An 11,950-nucleotide genomic window follows, 5' to 3' on the forward strand; every position below is an offset into this window, starting at 1 on the left:
GTTAAGTAATGGCTCCCCTAATATAAATGTTAAGCAATGACTGCCCCTAACAAAACCCTGTAATGCTGGTGGCCTGAAGCATCCCACCCCTCTTGCCCCCGCCCATGCGGATGCCCCGCCCCACACCAGCACCACACCCACACGGGAATCACGCCCACCCCACACCTGCACCAAGGTGTAGAGCACAGCCAAGGGCAGGATGACCACAGTAAAGAGTGGCGTGCTGGCCACGATGACCACAAGAGTAGAGATGGCATTGAAGAAGGAATTGAGCAGCATGAGGATGACAGGGGCCAGAAGTTCATCAATGATATAGATGTCCTTGGAGAAGCGGTTCAAGATGCGGCCTGAGGGTGTGGTGTCAAAGAAGGACTGTGGCGAGCGTATCTTGTTGTGCAGCAGTGCCTGGTGCAACACACGGGCAGCCTGGATGCCACCCGCTGCCATGGCCATGGCTGACAGCATCACCAGGAGTCCTGTTGGAGAAGGCAGAGGGCACTGGCTCACCTGGACTATTGAGCGGGCACGAAGGGGTAGAATCAGAGACACGGGTTGACCAGAGTGGGTTGGGGGGGCTTGGATGCAAGGGCATGGTTTGGGGGGCCTGGCAGCCCAGAGAAGAAGGGATATTGGAGCCACTTCTGGACACCCCCGCAGGCTCACCTTGCAGAATTCCTAAGGCAGCATAGACGCCCAGCCTCATGGAAGTGTTGTTCTGTCTATTGTCCACCATGGCATCATTTGTCCAGGCACTGAGCCACACATTGGCTCCAATGGCAGCTGCACTTTGGCCCACATACAGGAGACAAATGGCCAGTGTGGTACAGAGCCCCACAGCCTTGGCATAATCCCGGAACACACTCAGCTCCACCTGTAGGGAGCAGCCATGGCAGTCAGGGACAGGGGACTCCATAAACCCTGGGGCTGCTGGGGCCTGCCTGTCCATCCCCTCCAGCCCCTCTTGCCCCACCGACTCACAGTGCCAATCTCTGCTTTCTCCTTCTGGGTCAGTACCCCATCTGCCTTCGCCTCTGTCACCCGCACCTTCTCTGACGGACCCAGGCGCCTCCGGGGTGCAGGCTGACCCTGTCCCTCCCCATCCGATGACAGGGCACTCAGCTGTCTGTGGAGGCAGCTGGTCAGGCCCAGGGAGGGGGCCTCAGGCACCCCCCAGGACAGAGGCTGGGAGTGTTAGGGAGAAACCTGCACCCCACCTGGCAGGGCTTGGGGAGCCCTGATACAGCCTCCTGGAGGTCTGGGGGCTCTCAGGAGCTCACCTCATAAACTGCTTCTGGACCGCATAGGTGACTGGATCACTGTCTGTCAGATCCGTGTGGTTGCTGAGTGTGTCTTCAATCAGCAGTACCTCCTTATCCTCTGCACCTTCCAGTGCTGCAGTGGGGTGGGAGGAAGGAGATAGAGTTCAGCTAGTTCTCCCTGCAAGCCCCTGGCATCTCCCATTCCCCACTCTAATGAAAGGGGCTCAATGGACAAGCATGAAAATAAAATCAGGGGGATTGAAAGGGCAACAAGAAAGACTTGGGTTAGGCAACAAGAAAAACTTCTCTTCACAAATTATGGAGAAAGGGACTCAAATACAAGGGTTAGGAACTTGGGCTCTGGAGTCAGACTGGCTGAGCTTAAAACCCATGTCCTTGGCTGGGTATGGTGGCTCACGCCTCTAATCCTAGCACTTTGGGAGGCTGAGGCGGGTAGCTCACGAGGTCAGGAGATTGAGACCAGCCTGGCCAACATGGTGAAACCCCGTCTCTACTAAAATTACAAAAATTAGCCGGGTGTGGTGGCGGGCACCTGTAATCCCAGCTACTCAGGAAGCTGAGGCAGGAGAATGGCGTGAACCCGGGAGGTGAAGGTTGCAGTGAACCAAGATTGCACCACTGCACTCCAGCCTAGGCAACAGAGTGAGAAACTGTCTCAAAAGAAAAAAAGAAAAAAGAAAAAAGTCTGCATGACTGTAGGCTTAAAAGAAAATGTGTCCAGTGTGTGAGCAAGAGGCACAGCACTTGGTAAATGCTCAAGGCACGTGGGCTGTACATACAGCCATAGGCAAGAAAGCCCAGGGAAGGTCTGTGAGCCAATCCAGAATTGGGGGCTGCGGAGCTAGGTCTGGGCAACAAGGAGCCAGGGGCACGTTGTGAGCCAGAGACTTCAACAAGCTCCATGAGGACCGTCATTTTTTTGTTTGCTCACTGCTATATCTTAGTGTCTGGAACAGTGCCTGGATACAGTGATTGTCCAATACATTTTGGTTGATAAATAAATGGCTGTGCCAAGCACTTGCATACTTGCCAAACTATTTATCCATGAAGCAGCCTTGCTACACAAGCTGGGCCTGGGCCCTCCTATGCTTTCAACAGATGGAAAACAGGCTCTGAGATCGGGCAAGGTGGCTCACACCTGTAATCCCAGCACTTTGAGAGGCCAAGGCGGGCAGATCACGAGGCCAAGAAATCAAGACCATCCTGGCCAACATGGTGAAACCCTGACTCTATTAAAAATATAAAAATTAGCCAGGTGTGGTGGCGCACGCCTGTCGTCCCAGCTACTCGGGAGCCTGAGGCAGGAGAATCACTTGAACCTGGGAGGCAGAGGTTGCAGTGAGCTGAGATTGCGCCACTGCACTCCAGCCTGGGCGACAGAGCGAGACTCCGTCTCAAAAAAAAAAAAAGAAAAAGAAAAAGAAAGAAAGAAAACAGGCTCTGAGACCGGGGCTGAGGATCTGAGTTCCCACAGTTAGGGTGGAGGAGGCAGTGGGACTCGACTATGTCTAGTCTACTTTCCCTCTGGTGACTGTCACACACATGGCCCAAGTTTCCCAGAACCTGCCTGGCACGACACTAGGCCAGTCTAGACACACTCAGAGACCCCAGACAGAAGGGATGCTGGGAAGGCACAGGAATCAGAGAGCCCAGGACAGCAGATACCGATCCAGCTGTCCTCCAGGTGCCCTTGGTCCTCATCGGGGGCGTAGTTGTGAAGAAAGTTGGCAAAGGAGCCGTTGCGCTGCAGCAGGGCTGGGTAGGGGCCCATCTCAGACACCTGTCCATCAGCTAGCACGATGATGAAGTCTGTCTGGGGCAGGAAGCTAATGCCGTGCGTCACCAGCACTCGCGTCTGGGGAGAAGGCAGCAGGCTGTGTCACCCCTACCACCCTCGCACACACCCCCAGCACAGGCACGGAGCCACAGAGTGAGTGTGAGGTGTGTCAGGGAGCTTGGACAGGCACATGGGTGACTCACCCTGTGCTCGCCACAGCCTGCTCAGAACCTCATGGGTGGGGGAGTTGTCCCCACAGGTTTCTCCTGATGCCCAACCCACATGCCCACTTCTCGCACCCCCCTACACACCTCCAGGTCGCATCCAAACCCCTCAGCCTCTCACCAGCTCTCTCTTTGGGCCTCAGATCTCACCTTAGCCCCCTTAGCCTCCGGCAGGCCTCACCTTGCCTGCCAGCACACCTTCTGGCCCGATGACGTGGTCAAAGATGTGCTTGGCCACATGAGAGTCCACCGCGGACAGTGGGTCATCCAGCAAGAAAATATCGGCATCACTGTACACAGCTCGGGCCAGACTGACCCGCTGCCGCTGGCCCCCAGACAGGTTAATGCCCTGGAGGGAGGCGGGGGTGGGAAAAATGGGGTCAGACAGGCACAGGGAGACAATGGCCTGTGCACTGTTATTTGGGATGGCAGATTTTTTTGTTTGTTTTTTGTTTTCTGAGATGGAGTCTCGCTCTGTTGCCCAGGCTGGAGTGCAGTGGTGTGATCTCGGCTCACTGCAACCTCTGCCTCTCGAGTTTGAGCAATTCTTATGCCTCAGCCTCCCAAGTAGCTAGGATTGATTGCAGGACTACCATGCCTGGCTACTGACTAAAATGTTTTGTTTTTTATAGAGACAGAATCTCCGTATGTTGCCCAGGCTAGCCTCGAACTCCTGAGCTCAAGCAATCGGCCCACCTCAGCCTCCCAAAGTAAAGTGCTGGGATTACAGGTGTGAGCCACTGTGCCTGGCCAGAACAGCAGACTTCTGAATCTGTATTTCACATGGGGCCTAGTCTGTCCCTGCAATGTGTGAGGGACAGAGGTAAAGGGTAAGTCCTCCTGGGGTAGGTGAGGCCATTCTACTCCATTGGTCACCATCCTGCCCAGTTTGGTGTCCTGCCCAACCCATCTATGGATGAACGGACACACAAATGTGTGTGTATGTGTGTGTATGTGTGTGTATGTGTGTGTATGTGTGTGTATGTGTGTGTATGTGTGTGTATATATATATAATGAAATATCATTCAGTCTTACTTGGAGAAAAATTCTGACACATGCTACAACATGGCTATGCCTTGAGGACATTATGATGCTAAGTGAAATAAGCCCGTCACCAAAAGACAAATGCTGGATGATTCCACCTACATGAGGTACCTAGGTGATATGGTTGCAATATTTGTTCCTTCCAAAGTTCATGTTGAAACTTACCCCCTCAGTGTGGCAGGATTGAGGGGAGGCCTTTACCAGGTGATTAGGTCATGAAAACAGAGCCCTCATGAATGGTTGATCCATTTATGGATTAATAGGTTGATGCGTGAATGGGTTACTGGGGGAGTGGGACTGGTGGCTTTATAAGAAAGGAAGAGAAACCTGAGGCCGAGCGTGGTGGCTCATGCCTGCAATCCCAGCAATTTGGGAGGCTGAGGTGGGTGGATCATTTGAAGTCAGGTGTGCGAGACCAGCATGGCCAAGATGGTGAAACCTGTCTCTACTAAAAATACAAAAATTAGTTGGGCTGTAGTTGCACGTGCCTGTAATCCCAGATATTTGGGGGGCTGAGGCAGGAGAATCGTTTGAACCTGGGAGGCGGAGGTTCCAGTAAGCCAAGATCACGCTGCTGCACTCCAGTCTACAGTCTGGGCAACAAAGTGAGGCCTTGTCTCAAAAAAAAAAAAAAAGAAAGAAAGGAAGGAAGAGAGACCTGAGCTAGCATGCTTGGTCCCCTTGCCATAGGATGCCCTGTGTGGCCTTGGGACTCTGCAGACTCCCCGCTAACAAGGAGGCCCTCTCCAGAGGCAGCCCCTGGACCATGGACTCCTCAGTCTCCGTAACTGCACAAAATACATTTCTTTTCCTTATAAATTACCTAGTTTCAGGCATTCTCTTATAAGCAATAGAAAATGGACTAAGATACTAAGTAGTCAAATTCCTAGGAGTAGAAAATAGAATGGTGGTTACTGGGGCTAGGGGCAGTGGGGAATGAGGAGTTGCTTAGTAGGCGCAGTTTTAGTTTTGCAAGATGAAAAGATTCTGGAGATTGGTTGCACAGCAATGTAAATGTACTTAACACTGTTGAACTGTATGTTGAAAAATGATTAAGTTTTTTTTTTTTTTTTTTTTGAGACAGAGTCTTGCTCTGTCACCCCAGCTGGAATGCAGCGATACAATCAATCTCAGTTCACTGCAACCTCTGCCTCCTGGGCTTACGCAATTCTCCTGCCTCAGCCTCCTGAGTAGCTGGGACTACAGGCACATGCCATCATACTTGGCTAATTTTTTTGTGTTTCTAGTAGAGATAGGGTTTTATCATGTTAGCCAGGCTGGCCTTGAACTCCTGACCTCAAATGATATACCCGCCTCAGCCTCCCAGAGTACTGGGAGCCACCATGCCTGGCTAGATGATATATTTTATGTTATGTGTGTTTTACCATAGTTAAAAATAATTAAAAAGCAAAGCCCCAAACTTTCCCCAATGTTCCACGTTTTTTAGAGTAAAGGCCAAAATCTTAACCAAGGTAATCAGGGTTCTGCCTCTCCTTATCTTTTCCCTCCATTTCCCAACCCCCAGTCATGCCAGAGAACTCCAAGATCCCCCACAGGGTTCCTGCCCCAGACGGAGCTTCCTGGCTCCCGACGAAGCTCACTCGGTCTCTTTGTTGAGTTCTCTGATTCTCAGTGAGGATTTCCCAAGCTACCTCAATAATTCAACCCTGTAGGCATTCCTGTATTCCTTCCCTGCTTTATTTTTCCCACTGAGCATTTATCTAACACATTATATATTGTACTTATTTATCTTTTTTATTATCTCTTCCTGCCACAAGAATGTGAGCTATATGAAGGTAGAGATTTTAGCCTGGTACTTTAGTATTCACTACTGTATACTATTTCCCAGAATAGAGTGGGTGCTTAATAAATATATGGTGAAGGAATTAATTAATGATAAGCAACTCATCCTCAGTTGTTAAAATTGAGCTCAAAAGTGATGCTCAAGGCTGGACATGGTGTTCATACCTGTAATTCCAGTACTTTGAGAGGCTGAGGCAGGGGAATCACTTGAAGCCAGGAGTTCAAGACCAGACCGGCCATGATGGCAAAACCCCGTCTCTACTAAAAATACAAAAATTAGCCAAGTGTGGGGGTGCACACCTGTAATCCCAGCTACTCAGGTGGCTGAGACATGAGAATTGCTTGAACCCGGGAGGTGGAGGTTGCAGTGAGCCATGATCGCACCACTGCACTCCAGCCTGGGTGACAGAGCAAGGATCTGTCTAGAAAAAAAAAAAGTGATGCTCAGCCAGGTGCAGCAGCTTATGCCTGTAATCCCAGTACTCTGGCAGGCCAAGGTGGGAGGATCTCCTGAGCCCAGGAGTTCAAGGCCAGCCTGGGCGACATGGCAAGATGCTGTCTCTAAAAAAAAAAATTAAAATTTAGCTAAGTATGGTGGCATGTGCCTGTGGTCCCAGCTACTCGGGAGGCTGAGGCTAAAGGATCGCTGGAGCCCAGGAGTTCCAAGCTGTAGCGTGCCATGATCTCACCACAGCACTCCATCCTGGGTAACAGAGTGAGGCCTTATCTCAGAAAGGAAAAAAAAGTGATGCTCTTCCTTATGTAGTCTCCCTGCTGCGCCCTCCCTGTATCCTGCACAGGCCTTCAGGCTGGCTCCTAGAATATTCAGTAGCCCCTACTTGTTCACTAAACAGATTTGCTAATAGATCTGTTTCCTCAGTGCCTGGCACAGAGTTGGGCATAATGTTACACCAGTGTGTGAATGAAGGGATGAACATATGGACCTGGGCTGGGTTGAGGCAGGCAGCTCTATGGACTAGCCCCTTACGGATAGAAGAAGACTCTGTACCTTCTCTCCAATTTCTGTCTGGTCCCCACCAGGCAGCATCTCCAGGTCAGCTAGCAAGGCACAGGCCTCCAGAGCCTGCTGGTAGCGCTTGGGGTTCAGGGCTTGGCCGAAAAGCACGTTTTCCTGAAGAGTACAGTTCTGGATCCATGCCTGCTGGGGCACGTAGGCCACAGAGCCCTGGCCACAGGAGAAATTTACCTTGGGGCTTGCCCAAGGCCTGGCTGAGCCCCACACCCTGCCCAGGAGCCCCTGCCTCTCTCACCTTCATGTGTACTTTGCCTTCTAGCTTCTCCATCTCTCCCAACAGGGCAGACACCAGGGAGGACTTCCCACAGCCCACAGGCCCCACCACGGCCACCAGTGCCCCTTTCGGGACCTGGATGTCTAGGCTGGGGGCAAGGACCCCAGGAGTCCAGTTAGAGGCAGGGATCAGGATTTTGGTCTCCAACCCTCCACCTGGAAAACCAAGCCCTCCTCCCTTCCAGACACCACCCTGGCAAGCTGAAGCTCTTCCTGCATTCTTGGTCAAAGGTTTTTCAGGGTGCTGCTATTGATCTGAACTTCCGGCCCACTGTGGGCAGCTGGGAAGGTAGTGGGAGAAGCTGGTACCTGTGCAGGGTGGGGGGCAGGTCCTGGGCCCAGGTGAAGGTGCCACTGTGTATGGTGATGGCATAGCCTGAGAGGACCAACGTGGGCAGGATCAGGGAGGGAGCCCAAGGGATGGGGCAGCCGGCAGGGAGGCTGGGGGGCAGGGGAAAGGAGGACAGGGGATGAGCCTGGGCCATGGGGAAGGGATCCTTGGGAGAAGGGAGGAAGAAAGGGATGTGGGGAGCCCTGTGGGGGAGGGCAGAGGAGAGCAGAGAACCCAGAAAAGGGAGAAGGAGGTCACAGAGTCAAAGCAGATGTGAACAAAGGAAGAAGAAAAGGGGTCAGGAGAGAACAATGGAAAAGCTTGAAACAGAGGTTTTTCTGGGGTTAGGACTGAGGCAGGCAGCCCAGGCAGGGGCTCTCTAGACCTGGGGAGATGGTCTTTCTTTCCACACACTGGGAGTCAAGTTCATCTTGAGTCAGGAATTGCTGGATCCGTTTCAGAGACACACTGGCCTGCAGGAGGAGGATGTGAGTCAGCCCTAGAGATTGTACTTTCCCAACCCCCAACCCCTACCCGCACCCTGTCCCCAGCGTCCTGGGCTAGGCAGGACCCCTGAGGGCCCAGACACTTAGCACTGGTGTCCCTCCCACGACTGAGTCTTCCATGGCTCCCACTGCCCAAAGAGAAAGTCCAGGCTGGTAACAGGAGGCTATCTACAGAACTCAGGTTTCTAGAGACCCGACCTGACCACCTGTGACTCCAATTGACCCCTGACCTTAATGACCTCATTCAACCTTGAATAGCTCCTCATAATGCTAGCGACCTTCCCTGAATCCAGTAACTCCCCCTGATTATCCCTTACCCTAAATGACCCTTCCCTGACCCCAACAACCTGTTTCAACTCCAGAAGAGCCCCCAGCCCTACCCAGGGTTACCTGAGTCAGATTGCTGATTAACTGAGGCAGCATGTTGAGGGGAAGTCTTAAGATATCAAACAAGGACACAGACACGAAGGCTTTCTCGGCATCCAGCACATTGTTTGGGTCCACATACACGTACACCCAGAGGGTGATCAGGGTCACCTGAGCAGCACGGGGGTGGTGTCAGAGTGAGGTCCTGACATGCCTGGGCACCTAGAACCCTGGAGGCAGGGACCCAGCCCAGTGCCGAGCCTCACCAGGAAGGGGGTGCACATCCAGGTGAAGGTGGATATGGCGTGGAGGTAGGCCGCCGTGCGCAGCAGCTGGAGCTCACCCTGCCTGATGCCCTCCACCTGCTTCAGGAAGCTGGGTTCCCAGGCGTACAGCTTCAGCACCTTGATGCCATTCAGGATCTCACTCATCAGCTTGATGCGCGAGTCCTTCAATTTCATTTGCTTTACCTGTGCGGGCAGAAAGAGTGGCAGTGGCACACCTGCTCCCTCCCCTGACCTCCTGCCCACAGGGTCCTACCTTCCGTCCAGTCTTATCCATTGCAGCCATTCCACGCTGCCCACTATTCCTTCTCACACCTCCTTGCTGGGCCTGTGCTGGGCCTTGGCCTGGAATGCATGGCCACTGCCTCCCTGTGTCCTCTGCCTGACGAGATCCAGCTCCACCCTCAGTGCCACTGCACTGGCCTCCCCAGGCAGCATCCTCTGTCCCCTGCCCTGGGTTTCTTCTCCTACTTCTTCTTTTTCTTCTTCTTCTTATTGCTATTATTGTTTATTTTAGAGATGGCATCTCACTGTGTTGCCCAGGCTGGACTGCAGCGGTACCATCATAGCTCACTGCAGCCTCAAACCCTTGGGCTCCTTTGATCCTCTGGTCTCAGCTTCCTGAGTAGCTGGAACTACAGGCATGAACCACCATGCCCAGCTAATTTTTAAATATTTTTTGTAGAGACAAGATCTCACTCTGTTGCCCATGCTGGTTTCAAACTTCTGGCCTCATGTGATCCTCCCACCTTGGCCTCCCCAAGTGCTGGGATTACAGGTGTGAGCCACCACACCTGGTCCCCTTCCCTGGGTTTCTAAAGCACATCGCACGTTCCTTTAGTTCCATAACCATTCCTTTACATATGTTTCTCTAATCAGACTGTGAGCTTCCTGAGGGGATGGGCTGTTTATTTCTCTTTGTTCTCCGAGACCTTAGCCCAAGGTGTGGCACACCAGACTAATGTATTCATTCAACCCCCATTTATGGAGTGCCTACTATGTGCCAGGCCATGGGCTACATGTGGAATTTGTCACAGTGAATTCAGACAAGGCCCGTACTATCATACAGCTGATGGTCTGATGGGGGAGGCATACAATAAGCAAACAATGGTCTGAATAAATGCTTAATTATTAATCATTATGTGTGTTCTGATGGGAAATCACAGGATCCTGTAAGAAAGTAATGAGGTGGCGGCAGGGAAACTAACTTAGACTGAGACTGGGCAGTCAGGGTGGGCCTCTGGAGGAAGTTACTTTTTTTTTTTCGAGATGGAGTTTCGCTCTCGTTGCCCAGGCTGGAGTGCAATGGCACGATCTAGACTCACTGCAACCTCCGCCTCCCGGGTTCAAGGGATTCTCCTGCCTCAGACTCCAGAGTAGCTGGGATTACAGGCATGTGCCACCACACCTGGCTAATTTTGTATTTTTAGTGGAGACAGGATTTCTCCATGTTGGTCTGGCTGGTCTCAATCTCCCAATCTCAGATGATCCACCTGCCTCGGCCTCCCAAAGCTCTGGGATTACAGGCATGAGTCACCGTGCCCAGCCGAGGAAGTGACTTTAATGACGAAAGGGAAGGGAAGGAAAGGAGTTAGGCAGGCAAGGAGGGGGATGACAAGCATTCCAGGCAGAGGGAACAGTGTATGTGGTGGCCCCAGAGGTACCCTGAGCTTAGTGCTATGGAGAAAAGAAACAAGGCCAGACTGGCTGGAACTTGGCCATTCCCCGGGGGGTGAGGACTTGCAAGGTAAGCAGAAGCCTGCTGGGTATTCTTAGGGAGTTTGTCATTTTTCCTATGGGCAGTGGGAAGCTACTAGACTTCAATAGGCCAGGTATGATGGCTCATACCTGTAATCCCAGCACTTTGGGAGGTTAAGATTAACGGATCACCTGAGGTCAGGAGTTTGAGACCAGCCTGGCCAACATGGTGAAACCCCATCTCTACAAAAAAAAAAAAAAAAGAGCCGGGTGGCATGTGCCTGTAGTCCCAGCTACTAGGGAGGCTGAGGCGGGAGGATCACTTGAACCCGGGAGGCAGAGGTTGCAGTGAGCCGAGATCATGCCACTGCATTCCAGCCTGGGTGACCAAGCGAGACTCTGTGTCAAAAAAAAGACAAAATATACTTTAATAAATGTTTGCAAATAGTAGACTGAGTGACTGGCTATTCATGATTAGCACAGTGCAGTGGGAAAACTCCTCATCAGACCAGGATACTCAGGTTCAAGTCCCAGCCCTGCCTGATTCTGGACTGCCATTATTTCTCTAAGCATTGGTTCTTCTGCTACAAAATGAGAATGTCAGTAAAACCCTCTGAGAGTTGTGAGGGAAGAGCAAGCTATGGTTTCTGCAAGTGGCTAGTAGCCATCCATACTCAGGAAGCAAGGTAGCTGGGAGGCCCCAAGGTTAGTGGACACCTTCCCCCAGGCAGCCAGCCAGGTGCTCCAGTCAGGAGGATGCACCCCGGACAGCACCTACCTGGAAGGCACGCATCTTCACGGCCACAGCTCCGTTGAGTGGAATCAGTAAGACCATGAGAGCGACTCCAGCCAGGACAGAGGGACCTAGGTTCTGAGGAGACACCAGTGGATAGATGACACATAGGGACAGATTACCAAAGTCTACAGAGAGAACCCAACAGACAAACAGAGGCCTGTTGACTTGAAATGTGTAGATGGGCAGGAAGCAAAAGATGGCGGTTGGCCAAACAGAAATTCAGAATGACCACAACATTTGTAGAAGCAGCTAGCCATTAGAGAACGATGACAGGGACAGACAGCAGACATAGAAGGGTGTCCAGACACACAGAAGGCAAATATAGATGATGACAGCCAGAGTCACACCCACCTCCCTCCAAGTCTTTCTTTCCTCCCTGGCTTCTGCGGGAAGGATAGCAACAGATGCTGGGAAGATTCCGTTGCAGACATCAGCATCCTCGAAGTCCTATTCCTCCATCCCCACCAATGCCTAGGGAAGCTCTTGTGTCAATTCTTTTTTTTTTTTTTTTTTTTTTTTTTTTTTTTTTTTT

The 11,950-nt window shown here is 51.9% G+C and overlaps 1 protein-coding gene across 2 annotated transcripts in view; it reads right to left on the reverse strand.

Moving 5' to 3' along the window:
• Positions 1-11,950, reverse strand: part of ABCC3 (ATP binding cassette subfamily C member 3) — a 57,267-nt gene that overhangs the window by 14,560 nt on the left and 30,757 nt on the right. Inside the window, exons 11-23 of one of the 2 annotated variants that reach the window (XM_017853999.1) lie at positions 11,401-11,493; positions 8,907-9,110; positions 8,665-8,811; positions 8,154-8,241; positions 7,747-7,813; positions 7,400-7,526; positions 7,138-7,314; positions 3,463-3,630; positions 2,946-3,135; positions 1,278-1,392; positions 979-1,123; positions 664-871; positions 166-476 (exon numbers count right to left, since the gene is read on the reverse strand). In XM_017853999.1, coding sequence (XP_017709488.1) covers positions 166-476; positions 664-871; positions 979-1,123; positions 1,278-1,392; positions 2,946-3,135; positions 3,463-3,630; positions 7,138-7,314; positions 7,400-7,526; positions 7,747-7,813; positions 8,154-8,241; positions 8,665-8,811; positions 8,907-9,110; positions 11,401-11,493 — 2,040 coding nt within the window. Of the gene's footprint in view, positions 1-165; positions 477-663; positions 872-978; positions 1,124-1,277; positions 1,393-2,945; positions 3,136-3,462; positions 3,631-7,137; positions 7,315-7,399; positions 7,527-7,746; positions 7,879-8,153; positions 8,242-8,664; positions 8,812-8,906; positions 9,111-11,400; positions 11,494-11,950 lie in introns of those variants that run through there. The other variant, XM_017854000.1, reaches the window with a different exon arrangement.

Source organism: Rhinopithecus bieti, unplaced genomic scaffold, assembly GCF_001698545.2.
Source record: "Rhinopithecus bieti isolate Rb0 unplaced genomic scaffold, ASM169854v2 scaffold_35856, whole genome shotgun sequence".
In the NCBI taxonomy this organism is placed as follows: domain Eukaryota; kingdom Metazoa; phylum Chordata; class Mammalia; order Primates; family Cercopithecidae; genus Rhinopithecus; species Rhinopithecus bieti.